Below are 16,142 nucleotides of genomic sequence, written 5' to 3' on the forward strand. Positions count from 1 at the left end.
TAACTTCAAGACGTCCCTCACTGTTATCTCTCCCTCCAACCAGTCTCATCATCATACCTGATTGTTGAATACTATCATAAGTTCCTAGTACATTATAAAACTCACTTGGACAGTGAATGGCTTTAATGTGTTGAATATCTTTATCTGATAGTACCAGCCTCTGCCCAACATCATCAGCTCTACCTTCATATTTAAAAATCATTGAAGGGACTTTATGCTCTTGATTGTCAAATGTGACTTTAAATGAACACTGCCATTGACTGTAATGCATGATGGACATAAAGTCATAATCTATATTTAAAGTTTTGAAATTTTTGTTTATAGCCATTTGGTCACTGCCTGCAAACAGACAAATGCTATAAATTGATTACATTGTATCATAATACTCTTACATGTATTTCTAGCATCAATGGTGACATATTTATCTCTGTCTGGTCTAGTTTGCTCATGAACTCTACCAAGTGCATGCATCACCTCGTGTGCTGGCGTCCTGGCTCTCTTTGCAGTCCCACCACAACTGTATGCTAAGGAAATAGTCCTTGCACCATGGTTTGGTTTACCAAGTTCTATTGTATAGCATCTATATAATAATATTCATCAAGGTAATTGTAGCTATTTTGTATAATGTCTATATACTCACGCATCTCCTTTAACAAATTTAATGAATGCTGTATCTTTGCAAGTCTTGGCTTCAAACGATAGGCAGGTTCTTCCATTAAGCTCTGCAATAGAATTTTCAACATTTGCTTTTATACGCCCGTCCCCTACGGTTACAGGGGCACTTATTCCTGCTCCAACTTGGTAAGGAATCCTTTTACTCCATCTTGCTTTAGTTGGACTCCATGCTTCAGAGTTTACTAGTCCATCCCAGCCACTCTCATAGTATATTGCTGCTTGTTCTTTACTCACTAATATATCACCATCAATGAGTACTAGATCCTTTTCATCCTCAGCTATATACAATAATAATGTGACATTTTTTAATGCATTATTAATTTTACCTCTTTCTACTTCTGGACAAGACTCATTTTCAATGTTTTCATCAAAGTCTATAAGAACCATTGATGAATCCTACACTAGTCTCTATTGCATTATTATTAACTTACAATCTGCAGGGGGTATCTCCACACTAATGACATTCACTATCATGCAAATAATGATTGCTATGATGAGCCTCATAGTTGCCTCTTGCTTCACTAGTTACTATGCAGTTCTTAGATTTTTATAATAAGTCTTGTTAAATAAACTAATTAAAGCTTGGCAGTTTATTTCATTTTGTCCAATTAGGTGGACTTGTTATTGTTTATTTTTAATGATAAATCATTTAAATTAATTTGATTTCATTTTAAGTTAAGCATAGCTTTAACACCACTGGTTCTGGGCAAGACTCATTTTTGATAAATCTATGAGAACTATAGTCTGTTTACATTTATATTAAATAACCTAACAGCAGTGAGCTGCTCTCTATTGTTACAAGAATGTCAGATCATGCTATAGATCTATAATTATCTATTACTAATGACAAGAGTAGATAAGGTCTTGATACTTATATCAATGCAACGATTCCACTACCACTTCCTTATTCTTTAGCATTTTGTCATGTCTTAGTTGATACATTTGTGATTTTGTGTTGTTGATAGATTGATTTGGAGAGAAAGCAAAAAGGTTGGTAAGAGGAATTAGTGAGTTGTGGCCTGTGCTTACAAATTTTAGAAATGATTTTTCAAGCAAATAAAGCAGCAAAGCAATTTTAAGTAGATGTAATAGGTTTTGACTACAAATAAAAAACTTTGAATTGTCTTTGGAAATGACAAAATAAATTTAATAAAACTAATCTGATCAATCAGTTCGATGAAAAAGAATTTGGTTCTGATCCAGGGATAGTTTCTAGTCGGTGCACTCCACTCTTCTTCTTTTCTTTATCTTTCTTGTCAAGCTCTTCTCTAGCCTTCACTTCTTTGTCATACTTAATCTTCAACTCCATAAACTCCCTATACACTCTACCAAATTCTTTTGCAAGAACCTGTAAAATGCAATGTAATAAAACTTATTTTATTTATAATTACATTTTCAGATTTAGATCCAGCCGGAACGTGTAAATCTGCTGATGATGAAGCAGAGTTTTCATCATCTTTGCTAGTGTACTTCACTGCTTTTGCTGTGGCACTTTCTTTCTCACTTATTACTCTTTCAACACCTGTCTCTGCTCTTCGCTGACGAGATTGTGTGGCTGCCTCCTTATTGATGGATCCAGAGCTGCTGGTTTTATTCTTGTACTCCAGTAGCTCATTATAAACTGAGCGATAGTCTCCGTCTAGGCCTGCATTTCTAAGTAACAAGTCTGACTCTCTCGACTTCCATTTCTCTTCACGTTCCTTCTGTTCATCATAACGCTCTTTAATATCACGTTTAAGCTTTGATATTTGTATCTCGTAGTCTTCTTTTTGTTCATCATGACTAATTTTCAATAGGCGTAGCTCTTCATTAACAGCTGATAACTTTTCCTTGTTTGAATCCTTGCCTGATGTGACTTGATTGTATTGATACTCAAGGCCATCCAACCTTTCACTGAGATATGCCTCTCGAGTCTCAGATTCTTCCAATTTCTTCTTTAGTTGCTCAACTTGTAATTTTAGCTCTCGATTAGCTTCTTCAGTAGTTGCAGCTTTATCTTTCATCTCGTGCATAAGTGATGGAGTGTAGGCAGCATCAGGACGTTGTGCAACCTGCTTTGCCATTAACCCTCTGCAATGTGCACACTGTATAAGATATAGTTAATATACTTATATATGTACATATACAAACTTGTTTCTCTAGTGTCTTAATTTGAGCCGTTAGATTCTAAATTAAATTACACATAAGTTTACATAGCTCTCTCTCTCTCATGGCTTAGTCTTACATGATTTTTTCCGATTAGATTGTCATTTTCACGTTTTAGTTCTTTATTTTCTTTATTGATTTCTGAAATATGTATTTTATACCTGCCAACCTATAGAATGACTGTGTTGAGTACAGAGGGTATACTGACCCATTCATTATAACAACAATGAAACTAATTTTGTTTATATAGCATATACTTAAGACACTCCTCCATAATTCGTAGTACAATTATATGTATGAATAATAGATTAGGGAAATACTGTATTAATTGTGACCTTTGCTGACTGTATAACCATATAAACCATAATGCAGTTCAGAGGTACAAAAATGAGGAAGGGCCTTAGCCATGCATGATGGGAAACCTTACTACACAGTTAAGAGTGATACCTCGAGTGATACATGCCACTATACCTTGCACTGTACATATACAAGACAAAATTCACAAGTGTCTGATTAGAGGCTTGGGTATAAATTTGGTGTGAGTTTGGTCTAATATTAGGCTATGCTTTTGGGTCTACTCTAGATAATTGCAGATCAAATAATGTATTCATACTAAAGTCTACCGTCATATTCATACCTCTCTCGTCCTTTCTTCTAACTCTTTCCTGAGCGACTCATCTCCCATTCTTTTTCAGCCACACCCCAATTGTACAATACAAAAATAAGAATTATTATTAAAACAACAACAGTATTATCTAAAGCATTAATAAATTTAATATTCTTCTATTCTCTGATTTTCTTCTTCTCTCCTACGATTATCTTTTTCTAAACTCATTAAACCAGACTGAAGTTTTCCTATTTCTTCCTTCATTTTCATTAAATCCTGTTACAGGAAGCAAGAAAAAACAATAACTATAAACAGGGTTTCATATAGACTTTGTCATAGGTTGTACTATATAGTAAAAGGTATTTTGGAAAAAATTCACAGTTTTTACATTTTTTTCTGATGCAAATACATGTCTTCATGTTGTGTATCAACTTTGAGCTGATTTCAATCAAATTTGAATTTTTTATAAATTTTTAAAGTAGCTTCACAACCATGTACTGCTTGTCAGCATGCTGTTTAGCTCACTTAACAAGTGGCAAACCCTGACTATAAATATTTATTGTTATAGATCTACCTCATACGTAGGAGTGGATGCAGGAATTGACTCATCATTGATCCGCTCCCTTTCATCAGTATAGCTCCCTTTCTTTAATATGGACTGTGGCTCATCATTGGGAATACAAAATGAGACACCTTTTTTACGCCTCGGATTCATTTTATCAAAGTCACGTTCAGTCTCAATGATCTTTGATTCTTCTTGTTTTAATTGTTCCTCTAGCTTTTTATTTGTGAATTTCAGATCATCGATTTCATGTTCCAATCGGTCCCTCTCTGTTTTAAAGTTTTTCTCCTTCCTGATCATATCTCGTATTTTGCTATCATCTCTCTTTTTCTGCTCTGCTCTCTTCCCTCTCAAATCTTCAGTTTCTCTTTCTGCATCTTCTAACTTTCTTTGCAAATACTCTTTGTCCCTTTCCATTCTCTTCATGTTCTCTTGAAGCATCGTCTCTACAGAAGACAGTCCCTGTGACATCCGGCCTGTATAAAACGATTCAATCTGCTTTCGTAGCTGTTCATTATCTTCACAATATTTGTCACAATCATTCCTCAGTGCCTTCTTTTCTTCTTCTAATCTTTCAACTTTGGCAGTCAGTAATTCAAGGTCTTTAGCTGTTCCTGGTGATTTGAGCCGGTCTTCATACTTACGTATTAGATTTTTTAACTTCTGGTTTTCTTCTTCTAAGTCGTCATGAGGAATTTGTTGTCGGCCTGGCTGGTACTAATTATTATTATCAACAGTGATCATTGATGATAATTGTTTTTCTTACCTTTTCTTCATTTTCTCTTTTATTGTGTAACTACATATAAAAATAAATCAAAATTTTTTTGAAAATTGTTGTACCTTTGTTTCAATCTCTTGCTTTTCATTCAACACAGCTTCAAGCTATAAATGGTTAGCATCATTTGTGAAAGGTATAATGACTATACTTTTATTTCAGTTCTTTTCTTTTGATGTTCCATACTCTAAATTATTAGAATGAAAAGTAACAAAACAGCATAAAAACTTACCCTTATTTCATGAGCCATTTCTTCAACCTGAATTATTATAATTAATGATAAATTATGAATAACAATAACACAACATACCTTGGCACCATAGTCTTTGGTTCTTTTCTCTTCAATTCCCAGTTTATATTGTGAATCCTACAACAGAATGATACCACTATTGATCAGTCATACAAATTCATTATACCTCTAAATCTGATGTTATCTTTCCTTTAGACTCTCTCAACTCCATTACCTACCGTATGTACTTCACATAATATGTTCACTAAAAAGGACAATATACAAACCTCTTTCTGAAGTCTTGCATTATGGTTGTTTAAAGCTTGCACTTGTGACACTTGACCAATGTCATCAAGTCTTTTCTTCAAGTTCTCTTTATCTCTTCTCTCACTTTGATATGCCTGCTGCACTTCATCATATCTTAATCGCTGGGAGTGCAGCTACATAAAGAACAAAACTGATACAATAATGTTATTATAAAAACTACATACCTTAGCTTCCATTTCCTCTTCAACCTGTCTCACTTTCATCTGAAGGGCACCTCTCTCTCTTCTTAAATCTTCTACTTGCTGATTCAGTGTATCAATCTAAGCAATAAGAATGAAAAATGAATAATTACTATTATCATTTTACTCTTCTTCTGAGGTCATCTTCTATTGGATTATGTCTAGGATAAGCAGCTTGTTCATATTTTTGTCTCCATTCTTCACTACTTCTTTTCTCCTCTTTAAGTTTCTGTTCCAGTTTCCACTTATCATGTCTCAAGAATTCATTCTAAATAATATATAATAATGGAAACTACATGTACAATGTATTACATCTCTTTCTACTCTGTTTGCTCTTTCATTTGGTAGTAGTGGGTTATCTAGTCTTCTTTGCAATTCATTACTCTTCCTCTTTTCTTCATAAAATTTATGCTCTAATTCAATCTTATCCTCTTTGATAATATCCAGCTATTGAGACAAAGATATAAAGATCAGTCAGTGGTACTTAATAAATACAAGGCAAATTTTACTTCTCTCTGCAATGCTCGTAGCTGTCCTGCTGATCCATAATCAAGTGCTCCCCTTTTACTCCACTCATCTTTAAGCCTCCGCTCCAAGTCTTGTATCTAGAAACAGCATCACATATGTCATATGTCTATAGATACCTTGCGCTGCAAATTTTCTTTCTCACGATCAGCCTGTTTGAGGATATCATCAATCAATTCACGATTAGCACTGCCAGCAGGCCCAGCACCACTTGCCGCAATATTCTCTGTTATGTTATGCACTAGTGACTCATAGCCTCTTTGGGTGTTATCTCTTTTTCTTCTTTCGTCATCTCTCTACAATGAGAAAATAATGTACTGGTACTCAAAAGAGTACAGGCTGCGCGTCAAATCCAATTGTTGAAGATCGGGCCCACTTAATTCTAAGTGCTGATTGTGCTGTTGAAACTTAGACAGACTTAAAATATTAAAGTTTGAACATGATGCTAACAAAATCTATGTGAGGTCTAGCAATATACTAGCATCATACTTCATGTTGAAGTTCTCTTATCTGACGACGAAGAACAGCTTCTAGTTCCTCTCTTGAAAGGTGAGCTTGGTGAGCCATTCCTTCTCTTCTTCTTTCAATAAATAGCCAGTGGCACGCCCACAGTTTTATCTAAATCTATCTACACGTGTTTTCCGTATACCTCCGGATAACTCAAATAAATGACGACCCAGCAACCCCTTTCATAGAGACTACCCCTTTCATTTACTCTAATAATTATGGTTCCATCATAATTATTCCCACTCCACCATAGATTATACATTATATGAACTATGACTCTACAAGGAGGCATCAGTGCCAAATGTTGCAAGGAGAAAGTGTCAGTCTTGTGTGTGTGTGTGTGTGTGTGTGTGTGCGTGCATAAAATCTATGGTGTGTGCGCATGTGCTATGTGGCTTAAGTTTCCCATTTTGTAAAAATAAATAATAAATAAAACAAAAACTAACTGATCAATCAACTAGATGAAAAAGAATTTGGTTCTGATCCAGGAACAGTTTTAGCTGTTGCACTATCTTTCTTGTCAAGTTCTTTTTCAATCATCAATTCATCTTCATACAGCTCCATCAACTCCCCATGTAGTTTAACCAATTCTTTGGCAAGAAACTGTAAAATACAATCATTAAAAAAATCTGTATAAAAATATAGAAAACTAACCTTCTTCATTTCATCAATCTAATTATAAAATCATATGATAAAATTATTTCTTGTATATAATAATTAATAAAAGCCATACTTTTAATTTCTCGTGATCTTTAAGTTTACACTGGCAATCCTACAATAATTTATGATTACATTTAATGCTACTATCACAATTTACTTCTAAATCTGACTTCAATTTTCCTTTAGATTCTGTCAAATCTAATACCTGTTTACATAATATAATACTTACAAAACAGTAGTTTAAAATACATGCACCTCTTTCTCAAGATTTGCAATGTAGTCCTTTAGGTTCTGTATATTTCTTTTTTCCCGTTGATATGCCTTATCCAGTTCGCTATACCTTAATTCTTGCGAGTGCAACTACATAAATTTAAAAAATAATATTATTATATACAAACAACATGTACATACATACCTTAGCATCAACTTCTTCCACCTGTCTTACTTTCATCTGAAAGATACCTCTCTCTCTTTGTAAATGTTGGTTCAGTGTAGCTATTTCTTGATTCAGCATGCCATTCTAAGTAATAAGAAGAAACAATGAAATGAATAGTCACTATAAGCATTTTACTCTTCTTCTGAGTTCATCTTCCACTGGATTAGGTCTGGAATGAGCAGCTTGTTCATATTTATGTCTCCATTCTTCACTATTCCTTTTCTCCTCTTTAAGTCTCTCTTCCAGTTTCCACTTATCATGTCTCAAGAATTCATTCTAAATAATATATAATAATGGAAACTGCATGTACGATGTATTACATCTCTTTCTACTCTGTTTGCTCTTTCATTTGGTAGTGGGTTATCTAGTCTTCTTTGCAATTCATTACTCTTCCTCTTTTCTTCATACAATTTATGCTCTAATTTAATTTTCTCTTCTTTAATAATATTCAGCTGTTAAGACAAAGAGTTGAGGATTCTAATGCAAATACAATTAATGCATCTTATTTTACATCTTTCTGCATTGCTTGTAACTGTCCTGCCGAGACTGATTCATATTCATGCAATCCTGCTCCTCTCCCCTCATCTTCAAGCCCTTGTTCCAAGTCTTCTATCTAGAAAATATGATATATGGATTGATTTAAATTCTCACAATAAGTTTTGTTTAACATGGCTAGCACTTACTGTTTCGTAATTTCCCAAAGACAATAAATTTATTTTTTTTGATACTTGTAACTGCTCCATTGTGCTTTTACTAGTGTACACAGATGAATAAAATTCTATCAAACAATAATCATGATAAGACAAACAAATATTCACTGTTACATACCTGACGAAGTAATATAATGTTTTAAATCTTTTCCTTCACATTCTTTAATCACCTATAAATTTTAATAACATCACATAATAATAATAATAATAAAGCACTATTACCTGATCCCTGTCGTACATAATGCAGTATCCAATGATTAATTTTTGTACATTTTTCTCTATTAGTAGTTCAATATTTTCAAGTGCAGCAGCAACAAGTGACTCAGAGAGAACAAGAGGAAAGGAACAAATGATTGAGAACGAATTAGCCCTTATAATAAAAATCACTTTGATGTGTGGTGCCAGCCTTTGAAAAGCAACAGTCATCAAATCTTGAATGTCTTTTAATTTATAATCTTCAATGTTTTGATCAACAGTAATAAAAGCTGTTTCACAATGAAGAGGAGAAAAAGATGCTAATTGTTTATTCAAACATCGATGAAGAGGTTCTTTATAAAATTTCTCGATCTCATCTTTGTAAATTTTCATAGCAGCTTCTGCCTTGTCAACTTTAAATCGATCAATAATTCCTTCTAACAAAGCAGTATTTATCAGTGAACAATCATCTCCAATCAGTTGTACAACTTCATCTGTGGACTGACATAGAGCAAGTCCAGATCTCAGGTGTTTGTTAGAACGACTAACATATTTCTTTAATTTTTCGACATCTACTGTATCATCCATTGCATTTGCTACATCATCTAGTAAGTCACCAAACTTGTTACGAATCCTTGTAAACTCTTCATTTAATTCCAGTGGAAGATTAAAATTTACTATAATTATAAAATACGTCATAATTATTATTACATGTTGCATGCATACCATGCTCTGTAGAAATCATAGTGCATTCATTATTAGCAAATACATTTCCTATACATCAATCGCAAGTGTATAACTATCTCAAATTACAAATGGGCTCACTATATTCCTTTAGCATTGAATCAGCTATTGACGTGACAGGCTCATTATTCAACTTCATAAGAATAAAGATGAACTTTTCAAGATTGCGATAATCAGCACAAATAGCATCTTTTACTTCTATAAGCAATGCTGATACTTCTTTAGGCACTATTTGCTCAACAATGATCTTCTCCTTGTGAAGGAGTATGGCAAGCTGTGGAAGGGAATTCACAATAGACTGATCAGATTTACAGCGAGAAAAAATAACACAAGCAGGATGTTCTGTGAAATATCAAAATTAAAAATTATTATATATTATATGTCTTTTACTTTCTCTATCTATTCCATCTGCTACAGCATTTTGATTAATATTCCTCAGTGCTTTTATCAGTGAATCATAAGTTGGACCAGCAACCACCATGCTATTATCAGATTGTTTTAACCATTCTTCGAGGCACTTTTTCAGACAGCTATTGACATCTCCAGTATGATCTTTAGTAATAATATCAAGAGTACGAGGTGAAAGTCCCAGACGAAGACCAAGATCATGATAATCTGTACCTGAGTATTGATGCTTTCTCAGCAAATCAAGTATCTCAACGAGATTTACGATGCCTTTTAAGATATTAGTTAAATATGACAAAAGAATTCCTTACTTAATAGCTGTTGCTGGGAAGATTTTAGGCCAAGATGTTCTTTTTCTGAGTTTTGGGGAAACCGGAGACGTGGACCAGCCCATTCCACCTCTGCCATTATAATGCTCGTCAGCTATTTTCACTCTAGCTCACGTGATGGTACATACTATTACCAATTTTTACCATTACTAATGTAACTATATGCACTCTTTTACTAACAATGTATTCATAAAAGTTAATTTTCTTCTTCTCGTCTACGGTTCTTTTCTTTTAAACTGATTACACCAAGGTGAAGTTCTTTCAGCTCTTTCTTCATTTTCAGCAAATCCTATCAATATGACACTGACATGAATCAGCAAAAATGACAATTGTTGTTATACCTCATATGAAGGAGTGACTACATCAGCATCAATTAGATGCAATTCATCAGAATAACTCCCTTTCTTTACAATGGATTGTGGCTCATCAATAGGATGAGAAAATGAGATAACTTCCTTATACTTTATTTTATCAAATTCATCATGTTCAAGGCTCGATTCTTGTTTTTTTACTTGTTCTTTTAGCTTAACATTTGCTAAGTTCAGCTTATCAATTTCACCTTCCAATTTTTTCCTTTCCATGATTAAACTTTGTATTTTGCTATCATCCTTTTTTTTCTGCCCTACTTTTTGCTCTCTCAAATCATCAGACTCTCTTACTGCATCTTCTAACTTTCTTTTTAAATACTCTTTGTCCCTTTCCATTCTCTTCATGTTCTCTTGAAGCATTGCATCTACAGAAGACAGCCCCTGTGACATCCGGCCTGTATAAAACGATTCAATCTGCTTTCGTAGCTGTTCGTTATCTTCACAATATTTGTCACAATCATTCCTCAGTGCTTTCTTTTCCTCTTCTAATCTTTCAACTTCGGCAGTCAGTGGTCCAAGGTCCTTAGCTGACCTAAGATGGTCTTCATACCTTCGTAATATATTTTTTAGCCTCTGGTTTTCTTTTTCTAGGTCATCATGAAGAATTTGTTGTTGACCTGGCTGGTGCTAATTTTATTATCAACAATAATCATAAATAATTGTTTTTCTTACCTTTTCTTCATTTTCTCTTTTATTGTGTAACTACATATAAGGATAAAACATTTTGTCCAAAATTGTTGTACCTTTGTTTCAATCTCTTGCTTTTCATTCAACACAGCTTCAAGCTATAAATGGTTAGCATTATTTGTGAAAGGTATAATGACTATACTTTTATTTCAGTTCTTTTCTTTTGATGTTCCAGACTCTAAATTATTAGAATGAAAAGTAATAAAACATCGTAAAAACTTACCCTTATTTCGTGAGCCATTTCTTCAACCTGAATTATTATAATTAATGATAAATTATGAATAACACAATATACCTTGGCACCATAGTCTTTGGTTCTTTTCTCTTCAATTTCAAGTTTATACTGTGAATCCTACAACAGAATGATACCACTGTTGATCTGTCATACAAATTCATTATACCTCTAAATCTGATGTTATCTTTCCTTTAGACTTTCTCAACTCTATTACCTACCATATGTAATCGAGTTGCAATAATAATAATAATGTGTTCACTCAAAAAGACAATATTATACATACCTCTTTCTGAAGTCTTGCAATATCATCATTTAAAGCTTGAACTTGTGACACTTGACCAATGTCATCAAGTCTTTTCTTCAAGTTCTCTTTATCTCTTCTCTCACTTTGATATGCCTGCTGCATCTCATCATATCTTAATCCCTGGGAGTGCAGCTACATAAAGAACAAAACTGATACAATAATGTCATTATAAAAACTACATACCTTAGCTTCCATTTCCTCTACAACCTGTCTCACTTTCATCTGAAAGATACCTCTCTCTCTTTTTAAATCTTCTACTTGCTGATTCAGTGTATCAATCTAAGCAATAAGAATGAAAAAGTGAATAATCACTATTAGTATTTTACTCTTCTTCTGAGGTCATCTTCTACTGGATTATGTCTAGGATAAGCAGCTTGTTCATATTTTCGTCTCCATTCTTCACTAATTCTTTTCTCCTCTTTAAGTTTCTCTTCCAGTTTCCACTTATCATGTCTTAAGAATTCATTCTAAATAATATATAATAATGGAAACTACATGTACAATGTATTACATCTCTTTCTACTCTGTTTGCTCTTTCATTTGGTAGTGGGTTATCTAGTCTTCTTTGCAATTCATTACTCTTCCTCTTTTCTTCATAAAATTTATGCTCTAATTCAATCTTATCCTCTTTGATAGTATCCAGCTATTGAGGCAAGAGATAAGGATCAGTCAGTGGTACTTAATAAATACAAGGTAGAATTTACTTCTCTCTGCAATGCTCGTAGCTGTCCTGCTGATCCATAATCAAGTGCTCCCCTTTTACTCCACTCATCTTTAAGCCTCTGCTCCAAGTCTTGTATCTAGAAACAGCATCACATATGTCATATGTCTACTATGATACCTTGTGCTGCAAATTTTCTTTCTCACGATCAGTCTGTTTAAGGATATCATCAATGAATTCACGATTAGCACTGCCAGCAGGCCCAGCACCACTTGCTGCAATATTCTCTGTTATGTTATGCACTAGTGACTCATAGCCTCTTTGGGTGTTGTCTCTTTTTCTTCTTTCGTCATCTCTCTAAAATGAGAAAATAATGTACTCAAAAGAGCACAGGCTGCACAACAAGTTCAATTGGTGACCAGCAGAGCCCACTTAATTTTAAGTGCTGACTGTGCTGTTAAAAGTTAGACCATATACATATCTATGCTTAGACCAACTTAAGTTAAAATTAAAGTTTGAACATCATGCTAACAAAATCTATGTGAGGTCTACTAGTATCGTACTTCATGTTGAATTTCTCTTATTTGACGACGAAGAGCAACATTCTCAGCCTCCAGTTCAGCTCGAGAGGGATGAGCCATCCTTCTTCTCTTTCTGACTTTCTCTCTGTCACTCTGTGGCACGCCCACAGTTTATAAACTCTGCTACACGTGTTTTCCGTATAATTCCGGATTCAGAGACACACCCACTTATACATTTGACCACGCCTTAAAAGATAAATCATTGTCAGGTGACTAGAGTTCTCTCTCCTCTTTCTCTCTCTTTCCTCTAACTGAGTGGAAGCAGCAATGGCTAGCTTCTTTAAGAAACAGCCTGATCTACATGGTATGTGACGATAAAGCACTGAATCTACTTACTTTTTGCTCTCTCTCCATTTTAGAGACACTGTTTCAGCTTAAGGTAAGTTTTTGTATTAGTCATAGCAAAGATGAAAGGTTTCTCTAAAGATGACTAACAAGCAGATGGAAAGGCTGGCCAAAAAGGCAGAAAAAGAAGAAAAAATTCAAAAATCGAAAATAACAAAAGTGAAATCACAAAGGGGTGTGCCCACTATTAATTAATGATTCTTGTACAGGCTCTACAGCAAGGTAACAAGGAAGGTGCTAGGATTTATGCAGAGAATGCTATACGTAAGAAGAATGAGGGACTCAATTATTTGAGGATGGCAGCCAGGATTGATGCAGTCTCTAACCGAGTCCAGTCGGCCATGATGATGAAAGATGTGAGTTTGTGCTTTACATGAGATTGGGATTGGGTATTATGCAATAGTAAAGGTTATATCAATCGATACTAGCTTGTAACACATTAAGTTTTTATGTGTCCCCAGCCTCCAAAAATTTTTTAGAATTTCAATAAAAAAAACTGCTCCACAATATGACCGAAGAACCTGCCTGTACAGGGAATTTTCATCAAAAATGGCTAGGAGAGAATTTTCTATTTTTACTACATTTTCTGATGCGTATACATGTACTTAAGTTGTGTAGAAAGTTTGAGCAAATTCCAATCAAAATTGGATTTTTTATGAATTTTAAAAGTCACTCAAAATTGGGCCAAAGTCCCTGTACACAGGGTCATTGGCCAAATTTTCCCAAAAATGACTAGGAGAGAATTTTACATTTATATATATATATATATATATTTTTGATACATATACACATTTGTATATTGTGTAGAAAGTTTGAGCTGATTCCGATCAAAATTGAATTTTGTATTGAATTTTAAAGTTGCTCCAAAAGCCATGTACATGTCTTTGTAGTGCTTATCAGCTGATGAATTATGCTTTGTAGGAAATCCTCTATCATTATTAATTTTTCTCTTTTTTCCTCTTAGCTTTCAAAGCAGATGGGGAGTGTGGTAAAAGGATTAGACTCTGTATTGGCAACAATGGACTTGGAAAAGGTATTTTGAGACACAATGATCAACACTTAATCTTCTCCTCTCTGTCTCTCTCTCTATCAGATCTCATCAACAATGGACAAATTCGAATCCCTCTTCTCCGACCTTGACACCCACACAGAGGTATACCCACCCACTCACTTAATTATTATTGCTTCTTTATAAGGTAATGGATTCCACAATGGCCTCAGCAATGACACTGAGCACTCCAGAAGATCAAGTAGAGGGACTGATGAAACAGGTAGCGGAGGAGAACGGGCTTGAGGTGTTGGACAAGCTAGCAACTGCTACCCCAGGAACTGATACTGTTAGCACACTCACCAACGAAGAGGAGGACAAACTATCAAGAAGGCATGTCTCCATTAAAAACCTCTCTCTCTCTCTCTCTCTTGTATTAGCTTAACTTTTTAAGTGTCCTTCAATGCTACTCTAAACAATACATGCATAAGTATTGAGATCAATATCTACTCTATCTGTAGACATGTACATGTATAGTGCTTACTTAGACTTATATTAATCTAGTTTATTAAAATTATTATCTCTCTTCCTCTCTTTCCTATAGATTGGCTCAGCTTAGAGACCCAGCCTAACCTATTGTACACACTCACAATCATAATTATTATTATTATAAATAGAGCAAATTTCTTTTTTAAATCTTTGTCACGAGTTTACAGTGAATAGTATAATTATTTGGTAGACGAGAAAAAGATTCTTTATTATAATAATTTTTGTCTTTTTTGTTGTTGTTGTAATGCAATTTTTATTATTATTATAATGATATTAATTAATTCATATTTGAATGTGGATAAGAGTGTTCTATCACAAATAATCTTGTGTTTGATATCAAGGACAACTTGCCAACATTAGTTCTATTCAACTGCTCTTCTTTCTCCTCAAGAGAAAGGAAAGGATTGATTGTTTGTGGCCTTACAGCCATCCTTAATGTCCTCCAACTGTTAGATTGTTTGGCAACCAATGAAGCTAGAAAATAAACGAAAAAATATTAATATCCATATACATAATGTGTATGTATGTATATGGACATACCAAGATAAAGTGATGTTTCTCGTTCAGGGTGACAGCAGCTGCAGTGAGTTTCCCCAATCCTAGTGAGCCTCCCGTGCTGCTCTAGTACTGGCAATGGAACCACTGCATTTCGTGTGAAGGTATCCTCTTCTTCCGCTGGAGGGGGAGGAGGTGGTGGGGTATCCTTCTTGAGTCTAAAAATAGCATAAGTAATAATAACAATCTTTTTTTAGTCTAAAAATAGTGTACATGTAGTTAAATAGCATGACAATACTCATGCAGCATTCTCCTCTTACTTTGCTAGTGATTTCTCGTGCTCTAGTCTCACAAAATAATTAATGACATCAATTGGGTTAGTGTACATTGGTGGTACTTCCAATGTGCTTGATTTGCGATGGGTTCCCTTTCCTTTGCTACCTCCTTTACCACCACCACCCACACCCAGCTGCTGCTTGCTGTCGCTGTGATAGTCTTTCCTCCAGATATCCAGCCAGTCAGTTGACTTTGCAATCAAGTCGGTAATAGAGGCTCCGGACATGCTTGAGTCAAGCTCCTTTGCAAAGTAATTGTGTGGATCATCCAAACCTTTCAATTGGAAGAAGCTAATTATGAGCTCCTGTAGGTCAGGGGATGCATCAGAGTAGAGGCCCATTAGTGTCGTGGTCACTTCGTTGTCAAGGACGTTGAGATGAGTCAGTAGTTTGATCGAGTTCACCATTAAAGTCCTTTCTGGGAGCTTTCGTGATGATACGCCACTTTGAAGGGTTTTCAAAAGTGAGATCTTGACATCGTTCAAGTATCCGATATTGTACTGGCCCAGTAGCTTGTGGATTGCCTATGACAAAGATTATTTACAATGCAGTACTCATTAATAAAGAGATGTAGGTTTTCCTTA

The 16,142-nt window shown here is 34.6% G+C and overlaps 7 protein-coding genes across 8 annotated transcripts in view; 1 reads left to right on the forward strand and 6 right to left on the reverse strand.

Moving 5' to 3' along the window:
* LOC105314225 (high choriolytic enzyme 1-like) overlaps positions 1 to 1,214 on the reverse strand; it is a gene marked incomplete at its 3' end in the record, with an annotated part of 4,061 nt that extends 2,847 nt beyond the window's left edge. The window contains exons 1-4 of the mRNA XM_020001597.1: positions 1,107 to 1,214; positions 1,002 to 1,049; positions 641 to 953; positions 513 to 580 (exon numbers count right to left, since the gene is read on the reverse strand). Coding sequence (XP_019857156.1) covers positions 513 to 580; positions 641 to 953; positions 1,002 to 1,049; positions 1,107 to 1,179 — 502 coding nt within the window. The remainder of the gene's footprint in view (positions 1 to 512; positions 581 to 640; positions 954 to 1,001; positions 1,050 to 1,106) is intronic.
* A 550-nt stretch (positions 1,215 to 1,764) lies between these two features.
* On the reverse strand, positions 1,765 to 3,535 carry LOC105314226 (filamin-A-interacting protein 1-like). The gene is made up of 5 exons (XM_011408266.2): positions 3,458 to 3,535; positions 2,900 to 2,989; positions 2,806 to 2,841; positions 2,067 to 2,759; positions 1,765 to 2,023 (listed from the first exon to the last, which is right to left on the reverse strand). Exons 1-5 carry the CDS (start codon positions 3,503 to 3,505, stop codon positions 1,844 to 1,846), a joined length of 1,047 nt encoding a protein of 348 aa, XP_011406568.2. The 5' UTR covers positions 3,506 to 3,535; the 3' UTR covers positions 1,765 to 1,843.
* A 31-nt stretch (positions 3,536 to 3,566) lies between these two features.
* LOC109585499 (myosin heavy chain, striated muscle-like) lies at positions 3,567 to 6,641 on the reverse strand. The gene is made up of 15 exons (XM_020001610.1): positions 6,514 to 6,641; positions 6,144 to 6,320; positions 6,009 to 6,104; positions 5,812 to 5,946; positions 5,627 to 5,767; positions 5,485 to 5,580; positions 5,281 to 5,433; positions 5,181 to 5,228; positions 5,075 to 5,131; positions 4,997 to 5,023; positions 4,916 to 4,951; positions 4,830 to 4,871; positions 4,756 to 4,785; positions 4,002 to 4,706; positions 3,567 to 3,703 (listed from the first exon to the last, which is right to left on the reverse strand). The coding sequence occupies exons 1-15, from the start codon at positions 6,589 to 6,591 to the stop codon at positions 3,593 to 3,595; spliced, it is 1,932 nt and encodes a 643-aa protein (XP_019857169.1). The 5' UTR covers positions 6,592 to 6,641; the 3' UTR covers positions 3,567 to 3,592.
* Positions 6,642 to 6,939: 298 nt separating this feature from the next.
* On the reverse strand, positions 6,940 to 10,128 carry LOC109585498 (uncharacterized protein MAL8P1.12-like). Of its 2 annotated transcripts, XM_020001608.1 has the most exons (16): positions 9,993 to 10,128; positions 9,667 to 9,951; positions 9,358 to 9,618; positions 9,259 to 9,306; positions 8,560 to 9,209; positions 8,456 to 8,507; positions 8,311 to 8,405; positions 8,139 to 8,240; positions 7,948 to 8,079; positions 7,763 to 7,903; positions 7,607 to 7,711; positions 7,447 to 7,551; positions 7,349 to 7,396; positions 7,265 to 7,303; positions 7,186 to 7,203; positions 6,940 to 7,134 (listed from the first exon to the last, which is right to left on the reverse strand). In XM_020001608.1, exons 1-16 carry the CDS (start codon positions 10,087 to 10,089, stop codon positions 6,985 to 6,987), a joined length of 2,328 nt encoding a protein of 775 aa, XP_019857167.1. In that variant the 5' UTR covers positions 10,090 to 10,128; the 3' UTR covers positions 6,940 to 6,984. The 2 variants fall into 2 exon arrangements, with proteins under 2 accessions (XP_019857167.1, XP_019857168.1); XM_020001609.1 differs by lacking the exon at positions 9,259 to 9,306.
* A 7-nt stretch (positions 10,129 to 10,135) lies between these two features.
* Positions 10,136 to 12,943, reverse strand: LOC105314227 (intracellular protein transport protein USO1-like). Its single transcript, XM_020001611.1, has 15 exons — positions 12,829 to 12,943; positions 12,446 to 12,622; positions 12,309 to 12,404; positions 12,116 to 12,247; positions 11,931 to 12,071; positions 11,788 to 11,883; positions 11,584 to 11,736; positions 11,467 to 11,514; positions 11,361 to 11,417; positions 11,289 to 11,315; positions 11,208 to 11,243; positions 11,122 to 11,163; positions 11,051 to 11,080; positions 10,352 to 11,005; positions 10,136 to 10,299 (listed from the first exon to the last, which is right to left on the reverse strand). The coding sequence occupies exons 1-15, from the start codon at positions 12,904 to 12,906 to the stop codon at positions 10,207 to 10,209; spliced, it is 1,860 nt and encodes a 619-aa protein (XP_019857170.1). The 5' UTR covers positions 12,907 to 12,943; the 3' UTR covers positions 10,136 to 10,206.
* A 50-nt stretch (positions 12,944 to 12,993) lies between these two features.
* LOC100637477 (charged multivesicular body protein 1a-like) lies at positions 12,994 to 14,896 on the forward strand. The gene is made up of 8 exons (XM_003389511.3): positions 12,994 to 13,150; positions 13,206 to 13,225; positions 13,273 to 13,350; positions 13,401 to 13,547; positions 14,156 to 14,224; positions 14,285 to 14,344; positions 14,388 to 14,572; positions 14,784 to 14,896. The coding sequence occupies exons 1-8, from the start codon at positions 13,114 to 13,116 to the stop codon at positions 14,809 to 14,811; spliced, it is 624 nt and encodes a 207-aa protein (XP_003389559.2). The 5' UTR covers positions 12,994 to 13,113; the 3' UTR covers positions 14,812 to 14,896.
* A 75-nt stretch (positions 14,897 to 14,971) lies between these two features.
* LOC109585500 (uncharacterized) lies at positions 14,972 to 16,116 on the reverse strand. The gene is made up of 3 exons (XM_020001613.1): positions 15,544 to 16,116; positions 15,269 to 15,441; positions 14,972 to 15,202 (listed from the first exon to the last, which is right to left on the reverse strand). Exons 1-3 carry the CDS (start codon positions 15,963 to 15,965, stop codon positions 15,006 to 15,008), a joined length of 792 nt encoding a protein of 263 aa, XP_019857172.1. The 5' UTR covers positions 15,966 to 16,116; the 3' UTR covers positions 14,972 to 15,005.
* Positions 16,117 to 16,142: the final 26 nt, after the last annotated feature.

This window comes from Amphimedon queenslandica, unplaced genomic scaffold (assembly GCF_000090795.2).
Source record: "Amphimedon queenslandica unplaced genomic scaffold, v1.1 AMPQUscaffold_13054, whole genome shotgun sequence".
NCBI classification, from domain to species: Eukaryota; Metazoa; Porifera; class Demospongiae; order Haplosclerida; family Niphatidae; genus Amphimedon; species Amphimedon queenslandica.

Excerpts from the sequence above, each read along its gene's own strand:
- LOC105314226 (XM_011408266.2), bottom strand. The coding sequence starts at position 3,505 with ATGGGAGATGAGTCGCTCAGGAAAGAGTTAGAAGAAAGGACGAGAGAG. Across the intron at positions 2,990-3,457 it reads TAGAAGAAAGGACGAGAGAG|GTTGGCAGGTATAAAATACA; the intron begins GTATGAATATGA and ends GTCATTCTATAG. Across the intron at positions 2,842-2,899 it reads ATCTAATCGGAAAAAATCAT|AATCTAACGGCTCAAATTAA; the intron begins GTAAGACTAAGC and ends AATTTAATTTAG.
- LOC109585499 (XM_020001610.1), bottom strand. The coding sequence starts at position 6,591 with ATGGCTCACCAAGCTCACCTTTCAAGAGAGGAACTAGAAGCTGTTCTT. Across the intron at positions 6,321-6,513 it reads TAAGAGAACTTCAACATGAA|AGAGATGACGAAAGAAGAAA; the intron begins GTATGATGCTAG and ends TTCTCATTGTAG. Across the intron at positions 6,105-6,143 it reads AAGAAAATTTGCAGCGCAAG|ATACAAGACTTGGAGCGGAG; the intron begins GTATCTATAGAC and ends TGCTGTTTCTAG.
- LOC109585498 (XM_020001608.1), bottom strand. The coding sequence starts at position 10,089 with ATGGCAGAGGTGGAATGGGCTGGTCCACGTCTCCGGTTTCCCCAAAAC. Across the intron at positions 7,904-7,947 it reads CAAACAGAGTAGAAAGAGAT|AATGAATTCTTGAGACATGA; the intron begins GTAATACATCGT and ends TATATTATTTAG. Across the intron at positions 7,552-7,606 it reads TGGAAGAAGTTGATGCTAAG|TTGCACTCGCAAGAATTAAG; the intron begins GTATGTATGTAC and ends AAATTTATGTAG.
- LOC105314227 (XM_020001611.1), bottom strand. The coding sequence starts at position 12,906 with ATGGCTCATCCCTCTCGAGCTGAACTGGAGGCTGAGAATGTTGCTCTT. Across the intron at positions 11,164-11,207 it reads AGAAAAGAACTGAAATAAAA|CTTGAAGCTGTGTTGAATGA; the intron begins GTATAGTCATTA and ends AACCATTTATAG. Across the intron at positions 10,300-10,351 it reads TAGTCACTCCTTCATATGAG|GATTTGCTGAAAATGAAGAA; the intron begins GTATAACAACAA and ends TCATATTGATAG.
- LOC100637477 (XM_003389511.3), top strand. The coding sequence starts at position 13,114 with ATGGCTAGCTTCTTTAAGAAACAGCCTGATCTACATG. Across the intron at positions 13,151-13,205 it reads GAAACAGCCTGATCTACATG|AGACACTGTTTCAGCTTAAG; the intron begins GTATGTGACGAT and ends TCTCCATTTTAG. Across the intron at positions 14,345-14,387 it reads ACCTTGACACCCACACAGAG|GTAATGGATTCCACAATGGC; the intron begins GTATACCCACCC and ends CTTCTTTATAAG.
- LOC109585500 (XM_020001613.1), bottom strand. The coding sequence starts at position 15,965 with ATGGTGAACTCGATCAAACTACTGACTCATCTCAACGTCCTTGACAAC. Across the intron at positions 15,442-15,543 it reads CACGAGAAATCACTAGCAAA|ACTCAAGAAGGATACCCCAC; the intron begins GTAAGAGGAGAA and ends TGCTATTTTTAG. Across the intron at positions 15,203-15,268 it reads AGAAACATCACTTTATCTTG|CTTCATTGGTTGCCAAACAA; the intron begins GTATGTCCATAT and ends TTTATTTTCTAG.